The 23,704-nt window shown below is 52.6% G+C and overlaps 1 protein-coding gene across 2 annotated transcripts; it reads left to right on the top strand.

Moving 5' to 3' along the window:
• Positions 1-855: 855 nt before the first annotated feature.
• AMN (amnion associated transmembrane protein) lies at positions 856-21,836 on the top strand. Of its 2 annotated transcripts, XM_009101729.4 has the most exons (12): positions 856-942; positions 2,912-3,030; positions 3,144-3,188; positions 12,376-12,463; positions 13,935-14,170; positions 15,688-15,825; positions 15,905-16,013; positions 17,066-17,148; positions 18,044-18,230; positions 18,972-19,146; positions 21,189-21,291; positions 21,545-21,836. In XM_009101729.4, the coding sequence occupies exons 1-12, from the start codon at positions 882-884 to the stop codon at positions 21,638-21,640; spliced, it is 1,440 nt and encodes a 479-aa protein (XP_009099977.2). In that variant the 5' UTR covers positions 856-881; the 3' UTR covers positions 21,641-21,836. The 2 variants fall into 2 exon arrangements, with proteins under 2 accessions (XP_009099977.2, XP_030096669.1); XM_030240809.2 differs by lacking the exon at positions 3,144-3,188.
• Positions 21,837-23,704: the final 1,868 nt, after the last annotated feature.

Raw genomic sequence — 23,704 nt, forward strand, 5'->3', positions numbered from 1 at the left:
GTAAATCCTTGCAGATGTCAGGGGAGAGCTTCTTGTGGTCTGTGTCCCTTCCACTGGATGACCCTTCTAAGAACTTCTCCAGTCTCCTCCTGGCCTCTAGTGAAGCCCTGCATTCACCAATCTTCTGTCCTCCTTGCCCTGCTGGTACCAGTGTCAGCTGAAGGGCAGCTGAGCCCCACAGCTCTTTCCTTGGCATCAGCCTCTGCCACCATCCATGCTCTCCCCGCTCCCTTTTCTGCTCCTAACACACCCTTGGTAAAGACCTGGGCCTGGACGGCACGCAGCACTGCTCCATGCTGCGGCAGACGACAGGGATGGTGCAGTCCCCCCTCCTGCTGCATCCCCATGCACCGGTGCCGCTGCCAGCAGCCGCCACAGGAGCAGCATGGGGCTGTGCTGGCGCTGCGGGCTAATGACCAAATCAGCTGGTGGCCAAAGTGCAATTACGAATCGTGGCTGGGAGCTGCTCCCTTCCAAGCGAGCTAATTGAAAATACATGGAGGCTATTATTAGTAATTAGGAGGTAGCCGCTGTTCAGCAGGGGACAGTGGGATGTGCACGCAGCGTGTTCACCCCGATAGCCCCCAGCTGGACCTGGATGGCTGAGGGGTGCGTGGCGGCGAGGTCTGGTGAGCCAAGCTGGCGGAGCCCCACTCCTGCCTCCCCAACTGCTTCCTCGGTGGCTCTCTTAGATTCCCAACGGGTTCCAAGGAAACAGGGAGACTGGGAACGGAGGTGACCTTCTGGGACTGAGCAAGGCTGGGGGAAGCCTGCCTCCAATTGTGGTGAACTCCGTGCTCCCTGCAGCCTCTCTGGGCTGAGCCCATCACGTGCCCGGGAGGGTGCAAGGTCCAGCTGGGCAGGGATCGCGGAGCCGAGGGATGGCAGCCGACTGCGGAATGAAGCGCCTGCTCTTTTTCCTGGGCATCCTGCAGCTCCTGGGTGAGTACGCGCAGGGCCCGGCCGGCGTGGCTAGCAGGGGTGACCGCTGGGCGACCTCCGCGTTTCGCGTGTGCTCTGCAGGCTCTGTCACTCCCACATACCGGGCAGGCAGACGGGAGGAGGCATTTCCAGCCGGACACGGGGAAGGCAAGCAGATACCGAGGCTGGGGTAGCCGTGCGGAGCCTGCTGAGCCTCTCATTTGAAGTCAGTAGCGCTGCGCTGCAGGACACGCTCCCTGTTGAATATGCATGTACCATTGGTGTTCGAGGACTGCGCTTCCCGGGAGACAAGGCCGATTAAATAGCACACTGATACTTGCAGGGCTGGGGAGGGTGAAGGAATGCACGGGGCAAAGGGATTAACCTGCGGCCGGAGGAGCCGTGTCCAGGGTGGGCCCGGCTGAGAGCTCGCTCGGCCTATGGGACGTGAGGCTTTGTGCGATGGGGCTGGCCGAGCCTTTGCTGCAGTCCCGACCTCTCCATTCCCCAGCTCCCCGCCGGCAGGGACACGAGGGAACCGCAGCAAGGACGGAACAACTTGCCATTGCTGTCTGGGGGCTTTTTTTCCTTCTGAAGCTCTTTTCTGCTCTGAGCTAGGAAGGTGTTTATGCCCACAACACTGCGAGCAGCTGCTCGGCCACAGTTCTTACCACCGATAATGTTTTATTCCCTCTCGGAGGGTTTTACAGAGGACACGGTACGGGTGTGTTCGCTCTGCATGAGGGCTCCCTCAGGCGCCCGCCGCCCGGCGTGAGGGAGGAGCCCCTCCGCGGTCGCACCGGGGCTCCAGGACTTTCATTCTAGTTAAAAATACATCGTTTCCTGTTCATCTGGAGACGACTACCACAGCCAGCGGTCTTGGCACAGCCCCTGGCAGAGTAAAACAGCGCAAATTACACCTCAAGGTGATCCCTGTGTGCTGATAGAGCCTCTGCAGCCACATCGCTCCCATCGTTCGGAGGAGCCGGGCCCAGGCTTAGTGCAGCCCTAGAGTCACTGAGAACTCCCTCCCACCCCGGGCTGAGCCCGCGTTCCCTGTCCAGTGCTCCAGTCCCTTCCACTTGCTTTCTACATATTTTGTAAGTTTGTGGGTCTTTCTCCTACAGAAAAGATGATCCATTTAAAGCGCAAAAGTAGGGTGGTTTTCATCATTTTCTCTTCTGTGTCTCATACTCACTTGCCTGAAGCCATTTAATTCAGGCTTCTGGAGATTCGCTCATCTTTAGCTGAACATGCATCCCCCAGCCAAGCCTGGGCAATGTCAGGTCGGGAGGCTGCTCTGCTGTGCTTGTGCAAACAGAGAGGTCAGAGTGAAAACCCCCTCTGCCATGTCCTCTCCCTGCCAGCAGGCTCATCCCTGTGGGGCCCCAAGGGCAGGACTGCCACTGTCCTAGGAAACCTCAAGGAGAAGAACCCTGTTTCCCAACATGTTTATGCCTCAGGCTGAAGTACCCCACTGAATCTTCCCTCTCCGTCTCCAAACACATGAAACCAGCCTGTACTTGTGCTACATGTCTCACAGCAAATGCCCTTTCTTCTCTTGCTCTGTCTTAGTGGTATCAGAGCTCTGCATGTCCACTCTGTACCTTCTGGAAACAGAAGACTGAGGAATCTTTACCTGTTTATTAGTCTGAGTGACAACTAAACCCCCTGCAAGGACTGCTTAACTACCAGGTCTGTTATTCTTACCCTTTGCCTGCAGGACACTTCCCTGCCTTCTGTCTGCTTGCTGAGTGTTGGTCCCTTGCTTCTCTTCCTGTCTGGGTGGCTAAAACCATCACCCAGCCAAAAAAAATCCCTCGTGTAGAGAAGGGCTGTGGATGCTCAGCTGGGACAATGCAGGAGCTGCTCTTGTGTAGAAAATCCCCAAATCTGACCTATAAATGCCAAGCCATCCTAAAGCACATCCCAGAGCAGGCTCCCAGCCTCTCATGGACTGTGTTAAACTGGTTTTTCTGTTCTGTCCCAGCTACCACCGCTGCCGTGTACAAGCAGTGGATCCCCAACACCAATTTTGAAACCACCTCCAACTGGGATAAAGGCAGAGTCCCCTGCGCCAGGGATGTGGTTCACTTTGAGAAGGACAAGGTATAGACATTTTAAATTTATTTTATTTTTGTTTTCACAAAACACCATCAGGCATTGGAAAAGCTCCTTTACCTGACAGGGCAAAGCACACTTTATTCTTGCTTTTCTTACAGGTTGTCTCAGTCTTCGTCGGGTCCCCCCATGCGCTGACAGACATGGTAAGGCATGGTGGGCAGAGGTGCACGAGGGTGGGCAAGGGCAGGGCCAGCCCTGGAGCTCTGCCTGGTGGCACATTCCCCTGTCCCCCTCTCCACAGAATCATAAAATGGTTTGGCTTGGAAGGGACCTTAAAGGTCAGCAGTCCCAACTCCCTGCCATGGACAGGAACACCTTCCAGCAGGCCAGGTTGCTCAAAGTCCTGTCCAACCCAGCCCTGAACCCTTCCAGGGATGGGGCATCCACAGCTTCTCTGGGCAACCTGTGCCAGTGTCTCATCACCCTCACAGTAAAGAATTTCAACTGTCAATATAAAGTCATTCCATGGACTTTGACGCTGTTCTCTATGATCCAACCAGACCAAGGATGCCTCAGCTGAGGAAAGGAGCAGGAGTCTTACAGTAGCCTGGGTTTCTCTGTACCATAGAACCAAAAAGCCCATTTCTGCTTGTTTTGGTTGGTTGGTTTTGTTTTGTTGTTTGCTTGTTTGTTTTTTGTTTTGTTTTGTTTTTTATTTGGGGTAGATGAGAGAGTGTACAGCAAAATCCAATTTCATTTGAAAGAAATTGATTTTTTTCTCCTCAAAGGAGGGATAAAACCCTCCTGCATGTGATGGAGAGCTTAGCAGTAGTTGGCTGAGGAGCACCAACCCACAGCATTGCTGACAGAGCAGGCACTAGCCTTGGGCAGAAGCTAAGTGAAGCTGACATCAAAATATCTTGAAATGAAAACAAACTGTTCTGGGAAATCCCAAAATGTTGCTTGAGAAATTTTCTTTCAAGTGCCATTGGGTTTTATATTTTTCTGTGGTATGATCAGTCTACCTGTGGCAGGATGGGCACAACACCCTGCTGAAATGTGTGTGTTGAGTGATGTAAGATTGAGGGGGAGGCTCAAATTGGAGGGGGTTTCTGAGCAACCTGGTTTTGCCCCACATGAGGAACTCTGCCCCAGAGCAGGCTGACAGGCAGCCATAGAAACATGGGCTCTCAGTCTCTGTGGTTTGGAGGGTAAAATTTAACAGGGAGGAATTAAAGGGAAAAGCAAACTCACTGCCCCAACCTGCCAGTGGGGGATGGGTCACCAGTGAGCCCTCTCTCAGTGCTGGGACAAGAAGAGATGGGCTGGATCCTGTTTGGAAAACCTCCTTCTCCAGACCTGATGAGCTTGTTGATGAAGTTCCTCTTTTGGTTTTAGGGCAGCTTTGCTCTTTTATTGGCCATTAAATTTGAAGAAGCTCTTGAAATTTATGTGGTGTAATTTGTTCAGGCTGTCTACGCCACTAATAGTTTTGATGCTTTGATAACGCCATGTGCCACGTGTAATCCCTCTACAAATATTTGGAAAAGATACTTTATTTATATGGCATTTTAAATATGAATTTTTGAAGGAAAGAATGTACTGGGGAAATACATACAAGTATAATGTAATAAATGATGTGGAATTTACCCAGAGAAGAAAAGAGCAAAATACCACTCCAATAGATTTTATTTTACTTACAGATGAATGTATAATATTTCTAAAGTACTTTCATCAGAGGCCTGCAAAGTGCATAATTGCAGAGCAGTGTCATTCATTACAGCTGAGCCTCGTGCAGCCAAGCTGGAGAGCAGAGCTGAGCAGCCTGGGGAGAGAGAGATCCACACAGCCTTTGCACAACACAAACCAACATCCCTGCCCCCTGCTCGGGAGGATGGCTCCTATTGCAACTGAGGGATGGGTCAAGGTGCCCCAGTGACCCCTAGCCTGTCCCTGTCAGAGGATTCAGAGTGCTGGCAGGAGCCCCTGGAGACCCTCTGCTGCCTTGGGGTTTCTCTGGGCCCCTGCTCCTGGCAGGCAGCTGCACAGGCTCCAGGGTTACAGTGAATTTTGTAGTCCCACTGCTGTGTGGGTGGGGAGGACTGCTAGGCAGATCCATGAGGGAATGCAGCATCACATGGGCTGTGAGGGCACCATCCTCCTCCTGCACTGAATTGCACTGCCCTGCCTATAACCTGTATTGCAGCTCACACCTTCCTTCTGAGCATCACTGCCCCAGCCATTCCCTGTGAACTGTCCCAGCATGTCTCTTAGTGAGGTGGTTGATATTTCTTTGTAATTTCAGCTCAGGCACTTCCCTCCTGTTCACTGCCATGCTCTGCTGTCACCAGGTGACACAGGGACTGCCAAGGTTAGGGATGAAAAAGGAATGAAACCCACCACCTGAGTTAGGCTGCCACTCATGCCAAATGGCATGAAATTTGGCAACCAGCTGGTTAAAAAATGAATTGGTCATGAGGATTTTTGCAGGGAGGCTGGGCTGCACCTGTTCGGCTGCCAGCCACGCGCGCTGGAGCATTAATCACTTAAATCAGCAAGAATACATTAAGCTTTAGAGTCGCCATGGAGATGCTATACAGCCTTTGGCCAAAAAAAAAAAAAACCCAAAAAACAAAAGCAGAATGTTGTTTGCTGTAGTACCATAGAAGGAAATTCATGGCTGAGGAGGGATTAGGCTCTCAGTGACTTTCATGAAGATAAGTGCCTGCTGTGGCAAGTGTAGTGCTTGGTGCTGATGTGGAGGGACAGCATGAGATCTCCCACCCCAACTCTACAGCTGAGTGTAGTGCCAGGCAGTCCTCATGTGTCACCATCGCTCCTCTCCTAGATGTTTATGTAAAAGCTCACTTCTGTATGGTCAGTTTTCCAGCTCCCCTCCCCATCCATCCCATGTGGGCACTAGCCAAGTGCTGAGACATGCTTTCTTGGGAGAAGGCTGTCACAGAGCTCACGCACCTAGCACCCAGCTCAGCAGTTACTTAAGTTTCAAATGGATCCCTAATTCAGTCACACATTAAATCCAAATCCTGCTTAAAGCGTAAGTGGCTTTGATGCATAACTGTTGTGATTAGGCTGGATTTTCTATGGTGTTTAGCTGCCTAAAGATGCAGATCAGTATTTAGCCAGCTTTTGGAGGTGCCTGAGACTAAATGTGCAGAAAAGATGGAAATGGAGGTGATGATGCCTGGCAGGTGTGCTCTAGGGCAAGGCAGAAGTTGGCTTTGTTTGTCTCCCGATGGGGGAGAAAGACTCCTGAGAGGGAGTGGACCCTCTGGCTATGTCTGTGCTTCCAAAAGGAGTCAGGCCAGAGCATGGCTGCAGCAGTGAGCCTGGTGTTTGCCCCAGTAACACCAGCTCTGGTGCAGTTTGTGCCTGAGCTGGCCAGCACTGGCATGTGGGCCAGGGATGGATGCTGCTGCTTCTGTTTTCGAGGTGTCAGGAGTCGGGTTTATTCACATGGGCAGAGCAGCCTTGCTCAACCTCAGGGTCAGGACCCTGGCTGGGGTTACTCAGCAGCCCTGACATCACCTTTCCAGCTCTGCCCCATCCCCGAGCTCTGTTGTGGGGTGGCATCTGTCCGTATCCCCTCCCTGCCTGCCCCACGAGGGGCTGCAAGACTGGGCAAGGGTTCAGAGTGGCACTGGGGTCTGACCAGGGACACCTCCCCCAGCCTTATATTTTTAGCTGCCTAATTGCGAGAGCAGAATGTACTCGGCTTTGCTGCAGGATGCTCCTGCTCGGTTCCTGGCAGAGATTGATCTTGAAATGCCAATTGCTCTCCAGGGGCACCGGCTCTAATGAATTGCCACAGTTCGCGCTAGTCCCAGGCACCAGTGCTCCCTCCCCCACCTCTTCACAGACAGTGGGGTAATGAGAGAACCAGAAAAGGGATTGTTTTTCCTTCCCCTAAGATGAAGATAAAAAATTTCAGGGGAATGTGTGCCAGCACATAATTCCAAGATGGAATCCTGCAGTCTTTTCTGTGTCAGCGTTTACAATGAAGGTGCATGCAGGAAAGGGGTTTGGTAAAACAGCCATTTACACTCATCTCCCTGAGTCTATTTGCTCATTTCAGGCTGGTTTCCAGCAGGAGGAGTTACTAAAGTCTGATGAGCAGAGCAGCTTGCCAGCATCCTGGGCTGTAGCGGATGCTGGAGCCTGTCTGGCTGGGAAGCTGCTCCATGAACCGTCTGCCATCCCTTCTCTGCTGGGCATGGCCCCTCTGCCCACACCTCAAGCCTCTTCCTGGCTTTCTCTGACCTTGTCTGTAGAGGAAAGTTCAGGAAAAGGAGCTTAACTAATCTGAAATAGATTTGGCAAATGGCTTTAAGCCTCTCTTGTGTCCTCTGCATCCAGAGCTCAATGTCTTCAGCTACCCAGGGGGCTTCCCATATCCCTGTGACACCTGATTTTCGTACGCTGTTGAGACCTGTTCAGCTAGAAGTCTGTACTGGCCATCTGCAATCAAGTTAGTGGGCTTTTTGGGTCTTTTGTTTGTGTTTTATTGTCCCATGGCTTTCACTGGGCCTGTGGGGTCATTTGGCAGGGGCCGTACCAGGCAGCAGCTGTGTGGCATGGCCAGGAGCTGTGGCTTCTCTGTAGGGACAGGGAGGACCGTGATGTGTTGGGAACCTGATGTGTCAGGCCACCCCTGTGCCAGGGGATGTGGTGGCAAGGCCCCACCTGCTGTGGGGAGCCCGTGTGCTGAAACACAACCTGAAACGTGATGAGCAGACCCAGCAGGGGAGCCGGCTCTGGAATTAATGACAGCGCGGCTGTGCTGCTGCTGCTGGCCAGGGAGAGCAGCCAAGCACCTCGTTAGCTTGCAGGGGATGACACTGAAATGACTATACACCCTGGCACGTCACTCCTGTGCCTGTGCTCCTGCCTGCTCTGGGTCAGAAGCAGAGGGGTGAGCTATTGCTGGGGTCTGATCAGGGCTGTGGACATCCCCTACCACTGCTGATGGGGCCCATGGACAGCAACACCAGCCTCCGTGCCCCAGGCGTGCTGCACCAGCCTGAACGAGCATGGGCTTTGTGGGGATACAGGCTGCAGTTCTAGCCTGGTTTCCTTGGGAAGGTAAAGCCCCATTCCTCATGAGACTGTGTGCCTGGGCAGGGAGGTCTTTGGACAGCAAGGTGCTGCTCCAGCAGCAGGGACCCTCACGCAGAGGTCTTGGGGTGGGAGGAGGTCATCCTGCCTTGCTGGGGACCTGGACTAGCTGTTGTGGGATCGAGGGCTGTGGCAGGAACAGGCTGGCTCTGGCAGCAAACTAGGGGTGTGGGGTGACATGTGTGGCTGAGGGGAAGGACACTGTCCTGAGGGTGCAGGTGAAAGCTTCACCTGGACCAGAAGGTGAATAAATGAAGCCTCAGTAATGAACCCAAGAAATACTGGGCTGCAAGTGAGCCCCTGGCAATGCTCCAGAGTTGTCAGAGGGATTCACCTGTGGTGATCCTGGCCCTGTGCCTTTCTGGGGTATCAGCCAACAGCTGGATATCACCCAGGGACCACCACCAGCTGTGCTGAGACCTCCAGCCCCAGCAGACACTGGGAAAATCCCTGCTGTTCCCACCTGTGGGCAGAATGGGCAGGGCCCACCCATCTGCTGCTGCCTGCTGCTGCCACTGCCCCAGCAGGGCTGTACTGGGAAAGATGAAATGGAAATTATTTCCCTTGTGCATTATTGCTTGTGGTGGGTTATAGCAGTCTGTGTTGGAGCCATAGCCCACCTGCATCCTATCCCTGTGATGTTTTTCATCACTGGACCAGCAGCACCAGGGCCAAAGCTGCTCCTGGGCTGGGTGCCAGGCAAGGGAATGTAGCTGGGGGCTAATGGCTGCTGACCTGCCTGCTGGTGCAACTGTGGGTGCAGCATTGTGGAGCTCAGTGTGCCCAGGCAGTCTTAGTGTTGAGTGATGGGGATGGTGGCACCATCTCATCCAAGCAAGGAATTCAAATGCATTGATGCTGCAAATAAAGCAAGGCTGGGGGAAGACCTGGCTGCAGTCACAAGTCTTGACAAGTCACTTGTTCACTTGAACAAGTCACTTGTTCACACAGGTTAAAGCACATGTGCTGCATTTTTCCTGGTCTGATGATGGTGACATGCCAGTCAAAGTGCTCCTGTCAGTCATCTCAGCCTGATGCTTGTGACTCAAGGATGTGCCAGAGACTGGTTCCAATTGGAGGCCTGATTGGAAAGCTGTCTCTCAGGACTTTGCTATTTTTTATTTCCCATTTTGGAGGTTAGTTTCTTTTTCACTTATGCATTGGGGGAGCAGATTCCTTCTGGTAGTGCAATGCTGGGGCTGGTCCAAGAGCAACGTGGGGTATTTCCTCTTTTTTTTTTTTCCCTGGCTTTGGTAAGAAAAATGATGACTGGATTTCATTTGTCATTACACTTGATAATGATAACTGAGGAGATAAGTGATTTACCTGTATCAGGGATCGAAAATGACTAATGGGACTCTAAACACTCACTGTATTAATGGTTCTGAAGTACATGTTGGCAGAAGGAAGGGAAAGCAGATGAAACTGCCAGCTTTTTGGCTTTGGTCCGCTGGTACCTGTCATTGCTCAGTTCAAAATGTACTTGGAAAGTGGCCCAACCTGTATTCAATTTCCATACTAAACTCCCAAAGGTAGAAAACCACTGCCCAACCAGAGTCTCTATTTGTCCTCTGGAGTGAGCTGAGATGCTTAACTTATGTTAGGAAAAAAGAAAGAGCAAATTATTTACAAAGATCTACTGGATGATGGAGACACTCCTGAAATGCTGCCCAGTGGTGAGAATCTCAGGCAGGGCTGGTAGTGGATGTGCAGCACTGCTGTCTCAGTGGGCAGGGAGCCATAGTGCAGGGCCCGGCCCCAGAAATTCCTGTGACAAAGCAGAAGTACAGAGCTCTTCCTGAACTTTATGTTTGTGGAGATGAGGTGACTCTGTCCCATCTTGCATCGTGTTGTGTTGCATTTTAATTCCAGTGCTGGTGCCTGCAGTGTTTGGGTAATCCCAGGGTGTGAAGGGACATGGTGTGCGCTCACTCTCATTTCCCTGCCACACTGACACCCACATGAGCAGCTTCCTCTGGAAGTCCAGCCAGCCTGGGATTTTGGCCTCAGCAGTGAAGGGAATCTCCTCTGGTGGCTGGCTGCATCTTGTCCAGAGAGCTCAGAGGCCGATGTCTCCAGAGCACAGGCGCTGCAGGCATGGGGCAGATTTGGCATGAGACATTTCTCCCAGCCCTCCTCTTGAGTAGAATGGATGCTGTGTCCTGCTGGCCCATCCAGACCTGCTTGCCCTCCCAAGCACATGCAGAGTGCCCAGAGCTGACTGCAGTGAAGAGCTGGTACCCTGTGCTGGTGAAAGGATCTGCTGCATCCCATCCAAAGCCCCACGCTGAGCAGCTCAGATGGCCCCAGCAGCCAGCTGGCCTCCCTTCCTGCCTGGCCTTGCTGTGCACAGCTGGCTGCAGGGGCCAGCCTGCAAACCGGGCAAGAGGCAGCGCCCAGGGGCTGCAATGGCCCAGCCAGCCTGGAAAAAGAGATTGGGCTGGCAGTGCTGCTGGCACTGACCTGAGCATGGGTGGCACTTGACTGTTCCAAAATGTCCCATCGCCCGCTCCTGCCTGAGCTCACAGGAAAACAAGCCAGGGCACTTGAACTGAGGGCACTGAGCCTCAAAGCAGACATGTTTTGATGGCTTTTTGATGGCTTTTTTTTGATGGCAGCTAAAGGACATGATGCCTTTTGTATTCTGGCAGACCTTTCAGCCTTTTTCAGTGCTTTGTTATTGGACAAATTTCCTTACTCAAAAGTAATAGAAATTCAGAGAACCTGATGGCAGGACAGAAACTGTGTCCTGCCATCTGCTCTGATGGAGCAGTGTCCATGGGCAAAGGCTTTTTCCTGGCTGCGGGGAAGAGCGCACACCCTTGGGGCATGTGTTGCCCCAACGTCAGTTATTCCCAGTGTCATCCCCTCTTGTCCAGCCCAATGTATGGCATTGCTGGGTCCACAGCAGATGGTGCAGATGAGCACTGTGGACTCTTCTTGGTGACAGCCACCCTCTACTCTCTATCCTGGCTTCTCATGGTTCCTGAGCCAAGAGAGAAGCGCCAGGGCTAAGGCTTTCAAAGCACTGCATCAACAAGGCACTAAACTTCTTAACAGGTGTCCACCTACAGTTTGGGGGTGATGAGCTTTTTGCCTTGTCCACCTCCCCTATCCCTTCCCCATGGTGTCATCTGAGTGGGACTGAACATCCTCAAGCAAGACTGGCCAGGGACAGAGAGCTGTCATGGTCACCATGCAGCAGTCAGTCATAAGTCTTGCTTTCTTTAACCTACATACATATTTAAAGACCAGTTAAGTAGATGAAACCTTAAAATCCCATTTAACTTTTTCTGCCTGAGCTCAGGACATTGTCATAGCTCAGTCCTGGAGGGCTTTCAGCTGCTATTGGGAGTGATGCTAAAACACTGGATAGACCAAATTAGAGAAGAATGCCTTGAGCATCAGTAACTCTAAAATATTGGAAGAAACCATGACTTTCCCTCTGCAATTTCTAAATGTAAAATAAGATGGGCTGGGCTGAATAACCTGTTTGCTGTAGATGAGTTGCCTGAATCGATCATTTGCCAGGGCCAGTCCCAGAGTTAGCAGTGCTGGCTGGTGACCCAGGTGGCCAAGTTTCTTGCTGGAAGGGTTCCCATGACGGAGCTGTGCCTGTTGAGGTTTGTGAATGGGTGGGCCCTTCAGGCTGAAGCCAGGTCAGTACTGTGACCCTGATTACCAGCTGGTGATGTCCTACCCAACAAGAAGAGAGTCTGGCTATGGCAAGCTGCTCCAAATGCTACTGTGCATTTCCCTTAGCTTGTGCTCAGTACAAATTCACTACCTGACACTGTACCAAGCATAGCCTGGGCATGCTTGCGAATTTATATTTTGTGGGGCAAGCACAGCCCCTGGAGGTGGGAACCCTTTAAGTGAGGGGGCATCTGGCACTTGCAGAGTAGGGTTGGGTTTTTCTTGGTGTACCAACCATACAGAAATCCATTCCTGAGTGGCTGCGAGTGGGTATGAGAGGAGGAAGAAACTTATTTTGCTTTTTCCTGTTCTTGCTCCTCTGAATGCTTTTCTGTGTTATGGAAGATAACATCATACTGCCTCTCCCCATTACAGAATCTCCATCCATTAAACCAGGAGCTGATGCTTTCCTGTACATGGGGCACAGTAAGGGTAGCTCCAGATAACCGTTAAGTGCCTTGGAGACTCTAAAAGGCAGCCTAACAATTAGCAGTGTTATTTGGTAACAAGCCTGGGTGGCTGGCAGCAGAACAGTAACACTCTGCATCCTTCATCTAGTACCTGCCCCTGAATGGAGAGTTCCTGCTGGCAGCTGGTGCAGCCTTCACAGCTTTCGATGGCAGCTGGGATCCAGGCTGTGACTCAGGTATTTTGCGCCCAAATCAGGCACCCATCAGCCTGGGATGAATCATGTAAATTCAGCCCAAATATCTCTACAAAGGTCCTACCTCAGAGCAAAGTGAATCACTCCTCTTCAATACTTACCTTTTCTTTGATGACCTCCCTCACATCAGATCGTTTTTTCCTCCTAGATCACCTGTCTTCTTGAAAGGTAATTATAGTAGTGAAGCCTTTGAAGTTGTAGCAGGGAGGCAAATATTGTTTGTATTTTCCCGTGCCTATTAAGCATGTAGCCACATCAAAGCCCTTATTTTCTCTGCCATGGTGTTTCTAAAGAAAACCAATTAGGAGTTACACATTGGTGAGCCAAACCATGGCCATCACAGCAAGCTGGCCTTTGGCCCCACACAGGCATCCTCCCCTCCCCAGCCCATGGCTGAGACAGCAGCCTTGTGTCATTGGTGCCTGCTTTTATCTGAAAGCTATTTTCTAGGGAGGTGTATTTTGCTTGCTTAAGAACTGCCCCATGCTTTCAGTGATGAGTAACTTTTTAGTTCCTCTACAGGGAAGGAAGTATTCAAGCAGAGCATCCGTGCCTGCTCTCTGAATAGAAGAAAAAAAAAAAAAAAAGAGAAAAAAGAGAGAAAAAGTCTAAATCAGTCTCCCCAGAGGAAGGATTGTATCTTAAGACTGTCTGGAGCCACTCTGAAATCCTTCATCCCTATATTTTTTTTGTTTTGGGGCTGTTTGCCCCCCAGCAGGGATGCTCTAGCATCTGTGCTTGGCACAGGGCTTTTCCTGCTGACCATGCACTACTCTCCTGAAATCAGCTGGTGTTTCTGGGACAACTTTCACAAATGGACTTCTCTAAAGCATGATTTCAAAATGAATGCAAATAATTCAGTCACTAAGTACTTGCATGCTGGCTGAATTGGTAAAGGTTCAGCTGCCGGAAAGGGAGAGAAGGAATTGGGGCACTGCATGATAAGACTCTGCCAGCAGGGAAATGGTTAATGGTTAAATAATTGATAGGTAAATTGAGCACTGGCTTTGGGGTTACCTGCTACAGGGAATAGGGCCTGTCACATTTCTTCAGACTGCCAGGCTGCTGGGAAACTGGGACATGAATTATCATACCCATTTTTATCAGATTTAGCTGTTACTCAGCAATCAGGCAGATGTTTTCCTCCTTAACATTCTCCTTAAGGATGATCTTTAAAAAATGGGGAAAAAAATATCCTGTGGGATCTGGGGCTGGAAGCCTGCAGGCAGATGTGGGATTTGGGCTGAGGCCCCAGCCCTGAGTTCTGGGAAGCTTTGCCAAGCTCTGGGAAATGCCTGAAGTGGGTGCCCATGAGGGGGATGCCAGGGCCAGCCCTTGGGTGAGATCCTTCACTTCAGGCCAGACAGTGCCTGGTTTTACCAGCCCAGATGCATCTGTTGGGGCTTTGGATTTCAGCTGGGGTCGTGCTCAGCCTTTTCTGTCCCTTTTCCAGGTGGGACAGCAAGATTCGCTGACACTGAGCACCGTGCGTGGTTCGACCCCACGCTGTGGCAGGATGTCCTTCCCAGCGGAGAGCTCAGGCCCGGCGGGCCCCTCTTCTCTGTGCATGAGGAGCGCGTCCCGTGCCGCTACGATGATGTTATCTTCCAGCCCGAAACCTCCTTCCGGGTAAACACCGACTCATCGCAGCCCGTGATTCACCTCCGCAGCATCTCTGTCATGGGCCAGGTGAGGTGGGGAGGAAGAGAAACTGGCTCTACACCTTCTCAGCACAGCCCCGTGAGGGGGAGCAGCACTGCACAGGGAGATGGGGCACACCCGCGGGGCTGCAGCTTCATGAGCTGCTGCTGCTGCTGTGGATGGCCTCCATGGCTTTTTGCATCAACCAGTTTGTTATTGGCTCCCTCCCCGCAGTGTGGGAGTGCAGGCTGTCTCACTATAAATGTTTAAAAAAGGGCCAATATGCACGGGTCAAACCATCAGCAAATGGCAGCTTCTGTTGCTCCCAGGGGTCACTCCATTCCCAGGCACGTGTCTGCAGCCGTGCTGCTCAGGGACTCTCTGGGGACACTTCCCTCCTGCCCCCGACCTTAACATGGCCTGTGGCCCAGTGATCATCTCCCAGCTTTGCTTCAGCACTGCTCTTTAATTGATTGGAGGGATAATTATAGACGCGCTGGCAGCCTGCTGTGCCTCAGCCCGGGAATCAGGCTCCCCACGAGCCCTGTCCCTCCTGGTCGGAGGAGCAGAAGATCACAGGCGCTGCAGCGGTAAACACAGGCTCCTTCCAGGAGCGGGAGATGCGGCAGGCGTTTCATAAGTTATTTATTATTTCTGCTGCTGCGCTGGCTGGGATCTGCCATTTCAGGGCCAGGCATTAGGTAGCTGCTTTTTGAATAATAGACTCAGTCGGTGCCCAGGCGGGTGCAGGCGAGTCTGAACAAGGCAGCACCCCAGTGGAACTCACCCCAGGCCCACGTAGCCCCAGGGATGCAGAGGTGGATGTTCTTGGGTACTCAGAGTGATGCTGGCCATGCTGATGCTTCAGACTACCCCACAGCACGTCATCCCACCCAGGTACCACTGCTGGCTGTCCCTCAGGGCATGGGCTGCTGAGCGATGAGACGGAAGGAGAAGGTGCTTTTTATGATCATAGCATATTTTCTAAGAACTGACTTTATGAGCTTCTGTATCCCTTTGTAGCCAGGCTACTCTGTGCTTTCTGATGACTATTTTCACCCCAGGGCCTGAGAAATCTACCTGTTGTGCCAGAGCATGGAGACACTTCCTGTGGAAGAGAGTGGGTGAGGGAATCACCGGTGACTTGGCAGGATGAGGCTGGTTAGTCCAGCTCAGCCTTTGCTAATGCCAAGCGTGTAGAAATTCTTCCCAGATAGAAGGAAAACAGTTCAGACCCAGCCCCAGCCCCCTTCTTCCCAGTAGTGAAAAGCTGGTAACTTGAATTTTCTGAGCCAGCAGAAAGATGGAAAGCAAAAGAAGAAAAGGGCTATCCATCTCATTGTCATTGTTTTTTGTTTGAGAGAGTTTTTCTGTTGGTCCAGGGGAAAAGATGGAATCGATGCATTGGCAGGGTTTTCCTGCTGCATCACTGCCTCCAGTGGGGCTTTCCAGTGTTGGCCATCAGATGTGACACCAGGTGTCCCAGCAGCATGGCTGGGTGCCTGGGGCCAGCACTGGGACCCATCCTGGGATACTCACCTGCTTTGCTGCTCTTCCCTGCACAGGAGCTGAACACCCCATCATCCTGGGCTGGGTACCTGGGGGGTCCCTCTGCCCCGCTGCAGTTTCATGGCAATGGCACTCTCCAGGTGACAGGCACTGGCTGTCCTGATAAGTCTGGCTGTGCCTGTGGGAACGCCCTGGTGAGTTTTCCCTTTCCCATTTTGGGGGCTCCAGTGCAGTTTGTGGGGCAAGGACTGACGCTGCCCTGCTCTCCTTTAGGATGGCCCCCGCATCTGCGCAGCCCTGCTCGGGGACTCAGGAAGGCAGTGCCCAGAGCCAGCGTGCCAGAGCCCTTTGCAGCCCCTTGGCCACTGCTGTGGGGTCTGTGGTGAGTGGGGGACACGGCCCTATTCCTCCTCCCTGCCATGCCAGCTGCCCCAGCCTGCTTCCCCTGGCTCCATGGAGGAAAGTTGGGTGCAGGGAGTGCTTGCTGCTGTTTGTAAGCTGGAGTTTTGCTGTATCACTGTTGCCAGGGGTCCCATCTGTGGGTCCCATGTGCAGATCCCATTGTGCCACCTTCCCAGCATGTCTCTCTGAAGAGCTTCTGGCTTTTGGGAGCATGTTCTGAGTCGTAGCCCTTTATCCCTGCTTCTAGTTTATCCTGTCAGGATGTCACAGCTCGTCAAGCTAATAGGGCTCTGCTGAGTTTATGCAGCTGAAAACACACAGAAGAAATGCAACCTTTTCCACTGTAATGTCAGCTTCCCAACAGCTAGCATGTTTAATTTCATTTAAAATAAAAGCATGCAGATTGACAGCGTTCTCTCTGCAATGGGTGCTCCTCCATTAATCTGCATGAAATGTTGCTAGGGGCAATTTTTCATGCACAACTGTACCTGGATACTTGGCATCCAATATTTGGTATGTCATACCAAATTCATTAAAATGGCACCATATGTTTCTCCAGCGTGCTCCTGAAAGCATAGTCCCTTACAGTCTTTAGGACAATTTAAAATTTCAGCAAATGCTTAATTGTATTTTTTCCCAGGAAAATATTTGTCTCCATTACTGCAGTGCAGTGGTGCAGGGAGCACAGGTGTTCCCTCCTCTCAGCCTTCCCCCCAAAGCCAGGGTAGTGCTGCTGCACCACAGCCTCATGGCCCCAAAACCAGGGGCATGAAGAGCTTCCCAGACGGATAAGTATGAGCAAACTTTCCAGGGAAAGCTTCTCTCCAGAATATGTTGGAAAGTCAAAAGCCTTTCATCAAACCCAGCTGACAAAAAAACAGCAGGGGAGGTTTCTCTCTGGGCCCAGCCAGAGCAGTTGCACAGGGTACCAGAGGGTCCCCAGTGCATATCGTGGCAGTCAGAGCTGTGCTGCTGTGGCTGCTCTCTGCCCACACATGGTGAGTTTGATGTCTATCTGTTTTCTGGCTGCAGGGGCCACCATTGATCTGGATTTCACTCCTGATTTTGACCTGCAGAAGTACCAGGACAAATTGATCCAAGAGTTGCTGAGCCAGGTACGGAGCCTGTCAGATTGGGAGGGGCTAATGAAATCACAAGCCACTGGCCACATCTGCTGCTGACTTGATGGCTCTGGGACTGTCTGGGGCATGTGGTCCCAGCAGTGCCAGGGGTGCAGCTCACTCCCTACCACCTTGCAGGGCCCACGCTCCCTGTGTAACCTCTTGGATGTGCCTGCTTGCTGTGGGAGCTGGGTCCTTGCTCCCCACTACAGCCCCACCATCTGCTGAGCTCAGGGCAGGAAGAGCTGCTGGCTTGCAATGGGGAAGGATGCAGGGGGGCTTGCTGGCAACCCTGCTCTGGGAAACAGAGGAAAGCAGGTCTAGGTCCCATGGGAGCTCAGCACACACAGCTGGGATGGTGCAAACCTGCAGCAGGGCATTCCCTGGCACTGGCCAGCTCTCAGATGCTCTACAAAGCATCACTTCATGCTGCTGCTTGTCAGACACAGCATGACATCCCTCCTCTTTGCCAGAGGCTGCCGGGGGAGGACGTGTGCTCTGCGTTGCACTGGGAGGTTCGATACCAGGGTATTGCTCTATTGATCCTCAGCTGAAAGCTGTCTGCCTGCCCTCCTTACAGCCACACGTCTTAATACAGCTTTTAATGGGTGTGATACATGAAATTGCTTTCTCAGCATGCTCTCCTCCATTGCGTGGGGGTCTCATTGCATGCTGGGTGCTGGTCACAGCTTGGGAGAGAGGGGACATACAGGCCTCTCCTGTGGGAAATGCAGTGGCACTGCCGTGACAGGGATGGCAGCTCTGTGGTGGGGCTCACAGGAAGGTTCAGGTGGGCCTTGCAGCTGCACCCATCATGGCTGTCTGAAGATGTGACTGATTTGTGCCTACCCTCTCACTGGCTTTACGTGTCTCCTTGTGTTTTGGGAAGCCCAAATATGCTGGCGTGCAGATGGCCATATCCAAGGTGTACAAAGCACAGACCTTCCTGGGCATCGTGTCCCGAAGCGCCGCTCCTCTCATCCAGATCGTGTTGATTGATGACAGAGCAGGAGTGCAGGCGGGCACCGCTGCGGAGCAGCTGGCAGCAGACATCATGCAGAACATAGCACAGCATGGTAACCCCCTGTCCTCCTAGCAGGTCCCCTGCAGGGACACCCAGACCCATGGCTGGCCAGAGCTTTGTATTCCCTGCCAGCAGCCCACATGGCCAGTGGGGTTTGAATGTCTCTGAGGAGGCAGATTTGATAGCATCTCTCCGCAGCCTGTCTCCACAACTGACCATCTTTGCAGTAAAGCAGTTTTTTATATACAAATACTTAGACAAATATAGGTATTTAAGTGGAATTTACCATATTCAGTATCTGTCCATTGCCTCTTGCCCTGTCACTGGGAGCTTCTGAGAAGAGCCTGGCTCAGTGTTCCAGCTGTGCTCACCAGGGCAGAGCAGAGTGGAAGGGTCAACTCCCTTGCCCTGCTGACAATCCTGCAGCCTGGGATACCAGTGTGCTTCTATGCCACATCTGACCACAACCTGCTGGGTGCCTGCCAGGGCCCCCAGGTCCCCTGTCTGCAGAGCTGCTCTGCAGCCAGAATGTTGCTTTGTGGAGGCAGACAATGGAAGCTGGCAGATGCTGATGGGCACACAGGTCACAGCCGGGGGACCTGGTGGTCACTGTGTGGGTGGCAGACCCACAGGGGCTTGTCCCCATTGAGTCAATCCACCTGTGAATCCCATCCCTGTTCCCAGGGAAGGGGGATCAACCAGGCAGGCAGGACCCGATCCAGCTGAAGGCTCCCTCTGCCATGGGTGTGGGGATGTGTTCCCTTGTACAGTCCTCATCCCTATTTCTTCCTAGGTGAAGCTCTTGGCATTTCAAGTGGCAAAATGGAAGTGGCCACTGGCAGCACTGCCAGCGGGCAGGTGGGGAGCCACCTAGTGAGCAGGATCACAGCAGGGACAGTCATGGGGCTGCTCTTCAGTCTCCTGTTCCTTGGAGGGATCCTCTTTCTCTACAGAAAGGGAAAGTTGAGGTAAGGATGGGGCTTCTGCCAGCAGCAGATATTCAGGCTGCCTCTGCCTGGGAGCAGCTGCCAGCCAGGCTGTCCTTCCAGCCTGGCACACAGGGCACACGGTGCTGCCCAGAGCTCCCATGGAGAGGGGCATGCCCTGGCACCCTGCTATCTCAAACATTACTTTTCACAGAACCACAGCATGGTTTGGGTTGGAAGGACCTCAAAGATCATCTAGTTCCAAACTCCTGCCATAGGCAGTGACACCTTCCACTAGAGCAGGTTTCTGAGAGCCCCAACCAGCCTGGCCTTAAACACTTCCAGGGATGGAACATCCACAGCTTCTCTGGGCAGCCTGTGCCAGGGCCTCACCGCCCTGACAGTAAAGAGTTTGTTCCCAGTATCTAATCTAAACCTGCCCTGTGTCAGTTTAAAACTTGTCCTTACTCCTCCTGGTTTTATGCAGGTGAGGTGGTTGAAAGGCATTTCTGTACTCTTGGACTGTTGCTTCATTCTCCTCCACGACCAGGAGGAGCTGCCTCTTGGCAGGGTGCAGTGTGCTTGGGCGGGAGCAGGGCTGCTGCAGCTCGGCCAGAGCTCTGCACAGCCTAGTCATGGTGCCTGGTGACATCTCCTGTTCCTTGGCACCATTAGTTTGCGGCCCTGCTGGGGAGGGGAGGACTGAACCTGCCAGCAGCTCAATAGAAATGCATCAAAATAATGCAAAACACTTGTCCCACAGCTTCATAACCATTAAAGAGAGAGAGCATCCAAGAGCAAGTGCAGCTTCTGGTGCATTGCTTGTTCACACAGCACGGAGTACGGAGTGCAGGTCCCAGGGGAGGGCTGGAGGGTGCACCTGACTGCACTACAGCTGGGAGCTAGTCAGAAATACCACTTCTCCATCACCATTTTCCCCTCACAGCTTGGATATGGGGCCTGGCTGCGGTTCGGGCATCCCAGCAGTGCCCACGGCAAGTGCTTGGGACACCCACCTCTGCTCCTCCCACATGCACCCTCCACTTCTGGAGGGTTTTGCAGGGTACCCAGGTGCGGGCAAGTGGGGTTGACTTTACACAGTTGATAGGGGGCCAGGAATCGCTTAAATTTGCATGCACAAAGTGCACCTGTGTCTGCCAGGGGGTGCTGAGCTCCCTGGTGCTGGGGCTGCTGTGTCACAGGCTCACAAGTCAGGTTGTTTGTTCCCTCCTGCCTCCTCCACTGGGATTTTCTCACTGTGCAGCAGTGGCCCTGACCAGGAGCACTTGCCCTGCTGCTCGACACGTGCTGACATGATATTTCCTAGCAGTAAACCCATGCCTTCATTTAATTTCTAAATAAAACTCCCAGACCCATAATTGCTACTTGATGATTTATGTTTCACTGATGCTTATTTGGATGCTGGACAGGCCTTTGAAACCAGCTCTGTCAGCAGCAGGAAGGAGTTTTGGATGGCTCCAGGAGACAGAACTGAACACATGCCCAGGGCCTGTCCCACTTGTGCTGGAGGTCCTCCTTATTTCCACCAAAAGGGGCCTGGCAGAGCTTCCCTCAGAGCTCCTGAGGTGATGTGCATGGACCTGCTGCTGAGCCCACCTGCAGCAGGTGCCCAGTGCAGGGGAGTGCTCAGTGACTGGGACCCTTAGATAAAAGTAGTGAAGAAAATAATACAAGTAGTGATGGTGATTAAGATGAAAAAATGATAATGTGATAAAAGTAATGATAAAAGTAATTAATACTTGTTAAGATTACAGTGGGAACAGGTGGCAATTCATTTAGGCCACAAGGAAGGAATGGTTGCTCCTAAGTGAAGCCTGTGCTAGAGTTGTCTGCCTCTGCAAACTCCTCCCTCCAGAATGCAGGTCCCAGATCTCCAGGCTGAATGATTTCTGCTGGATACAGCTGCTTTTCCCTGGGAAGGGGTACAAATATGCCATTTCATTAACAGCCTGACATTTTGCCCCTGCTTAATTCCCCATCCACCTCTTAAGGATGCTGGGTTTCAGCTGGGGGAGCTGCAGGGCTGGGAGGGATGTGGATGGTGATGCCCAGCTGTCCCCTAGGTTGCCTGCCCTGCGCCCACAGCACCCCTGGGAGAGGATGGAGGAGCCAGCGTCCCCTGCACCAGCCAGTGACCAAGGCTTCGACAACCCCGTGTTCAGCGTGGTGAGTCACCCCTGCCAGGGGTGCTCGGGGCATGGGCAGGAGCTGCTGGCTGCTGTGACAGTCTTGAAAGCCTCTTGGAGTAACCTGAGAGGGGTCCTGCTTTCCCCAGGCCAGGAGGGGTTTGTGGGACATTCCTGTTCTCCCTGAGGTCACCAGCCTCTCGGCTGCTGCAGGGACTCAGTCCCGGGTAGGTTTTGCCCAAGGGTTTTGCTCCTCTTCCCCATTGCATGTTTTTCCTCCCTTGCTGTTGCAGGAGCCTCCAGATGCTGACCTTGGAGAAGTGGCATCCAAAGATCTCCAGGTCTTCTACCTCAACCCTCTGTACAATGCAAGTGAGACAGAGACCTAATGGTGTGGACTCATGCTGGGGGCAGACCCCACTCCCTTGGCGGTATCACTACCTCTCCTGCCCTCATAGCCCCTCACAGCCCCTCACATCACTCCTGGTGGGATTCAAGCCAGAAGCAGCTCCCACCTGAATAAAAGTGTCTGTGCAGTGAAGGAAACCATAGCAAACCTTCACTGTTGGGACTCAGTCACATGGACATGGCCTCCCTGGTCTTACTTCTGCGTTTTAAACTGTATTTTGCAGGTGTCGGTTCTTTTTAGATGGTTTTACATTGAGATTTGGGTCTCAGATGGTATCCAGAGAAGTTGGGGTCTAGCTCAGCACACCATGCTTTAACCAGCACTGTGCTGGATTTGCTCCAGTGCACACACCAGGTGGAAGGAAGCGTCCCTGGATGCATGACAGAAATTCAATGCTCAGACACATTTCAAAATATGACCCAGAGCCTTCAGGGCCTGGACCCCTTAGCTGGAAGGTTGTTTTGCTTTCCAGTAGTGTGCTCGGTACTGGGATCTCTGCTCAGGGTCCCCATTCCTCCTCTCACTCCTGTCCACTGGGTGCTGGTGAGGTGCAGTCCTGATGAAACAATTCCCTCCCCAGGGAGGCTTCTGGAGCATGCTCCTTCCTCCTGTGCCTGGACTGATAGGTAAGAAACCCTCTTGGACCATTTGGGGTTTATTCTGTTATTCCTCGAGGTGAGAAAGTCTTCTCATGGTAGAAGGGGAAGGAAGTTTGATGCCGGGGTCCCTGGGGAGGGATGCAGGCAGGAACTGAGGGCTGGGCACAGTCACACCAGCCAATCTCTGATGAGGATTGGGGCAGTGGCACTGGGGGGCCTCATTAGCTCTGGCCTGTGTCAAACACCATCATCTGCCCACAATGTCAGGCAGTGCATCTTTATGGAGCAGGGCTGATGGGTGAGGTGGAAGTTATGGATATGTATGCAAATGGATGCAAATTTACACTCTGCTGAGTATTCAGTAGGGCTTGTTGGCATATTCCATAAGGAAGCAGCTATTTTAAGTTTATAATATTTTGTTCTAGTCTCTGGAAGACATAATCCCTTCTCAAATGGCTGGGAATTCATCATTAGGTGCATCAGAGCCCTGACGAAAGGTAACAGGCAGTATGTGGTCGTGGGAGCAGCCCTGCCCTCTGGAAACAGGCAGGACAGAAGCTCAAGGCAAGCAGTGAACAAGGCCTCTCTGAGCTCCTGGGTGCTGCAGTGCATTTGCAAGTGGGGCAGAGCCAGGAGCAGTCCTGTGCTCAGGCCACACACCCCTTGGGGTTTCACCTCTCCTGAGGGGGCTCCTCCAGCAGTACTGGGCTGAAAAGCAGCTTGCCTGGGCAGGAGTTTCTGCTGCCTCTGTCAGGCACTTGTTGCTGGGTGAAATGGTCACGGGGCAAGTCAAAAAGCAGAGGATGCCATCAGCCTGCAGCAGCTGATGTGGGGAATACCCAATCCCCACCATCTCATGGTCCTACAACCAGTGCATCACTGTGGGGAGCAGTGACCCAGGGACAGTAGCCGAGAACTCAGCTCACTCCGGTGACATGAGCCCAAGGTGGATCCCTGGTCCAAGCCCCCCTGCTGACCCCCCAGGGCCAGAAAGCCCTGCAAGGCCAGGGCTCTGTGCAGCTCAGCAGCCGTGGTGTTACCATGGTGCCTGTGAGAGCAGCCACATCCTCCAGCAGCTACATCCCTTCTTTCTGCTGTGGGGGCCTTTTTGTGTTCTTTTCCTCTTTCACATCCGTTCATTGCAGGTGACTCCAGCCCACAAGCCTTCAAATACAAACACACACAGAGGAATTTTCTTTCTAGGGCCAATGCAGTGCTGCATGCTGGAGGCCACTGCATCAGGCAGCCCATCACACCAACACTGCCCACACAAGGAAGGGGCTCAAGGGTGACCCACAGGGAGTCCCCACCTCAGAGTGAATTTCTTCCCTCCTTGGCTGTTTTTGGGCCTTGCTCATTGTGAGTGTGAATTGTGATCTGAGAATTGGGAGGGGTGTTGATGGCTGCCTCCCCACAACCTGTGCAGAAGGGGAAAGGCAAGAGCA

The sequence above is a fragment of the Serinus canaria genome, chromosome 5 (assembly GCF_022539315.1).
Source record: "Serinus canaria isolate serCan28SL12 chromosome 5, serCan2020, whole genome shotgun sequence".
In the NCBI taxonomy this organism is placed as follows: domain Eukaryota; kingdom Metazoa; phylum Chordata; class Aves; order Passeriformes; family Fringillidae; genus Serinus; species Serinus canaria.

Excerpts from the sequence above, each read along its gene's own strand:
- AMN (XM_009101729.4), top strand. The coding sequence starts at position 882 with ATGGCAGCCGACTGCGGAATGAAGCGCCTGCTCTTTTTCCTGGGCATC. Across the intron at positions 14,171-15,687 it reads GCATCTCTGTCATGGGCCAG|GAGCTGAACACCCCATCATC; the intron begins GTGAGGTGGGGA and ends TTCCCTGCACAG. Across the intron at positions 17,149-18,043 it reads TCCAAGAGTTGCTGAGCCAG|CCCAAATATGCTGGCGTGCA; the intron begins GTACGGAGCCTG and ends TGTTTTGGGAAG.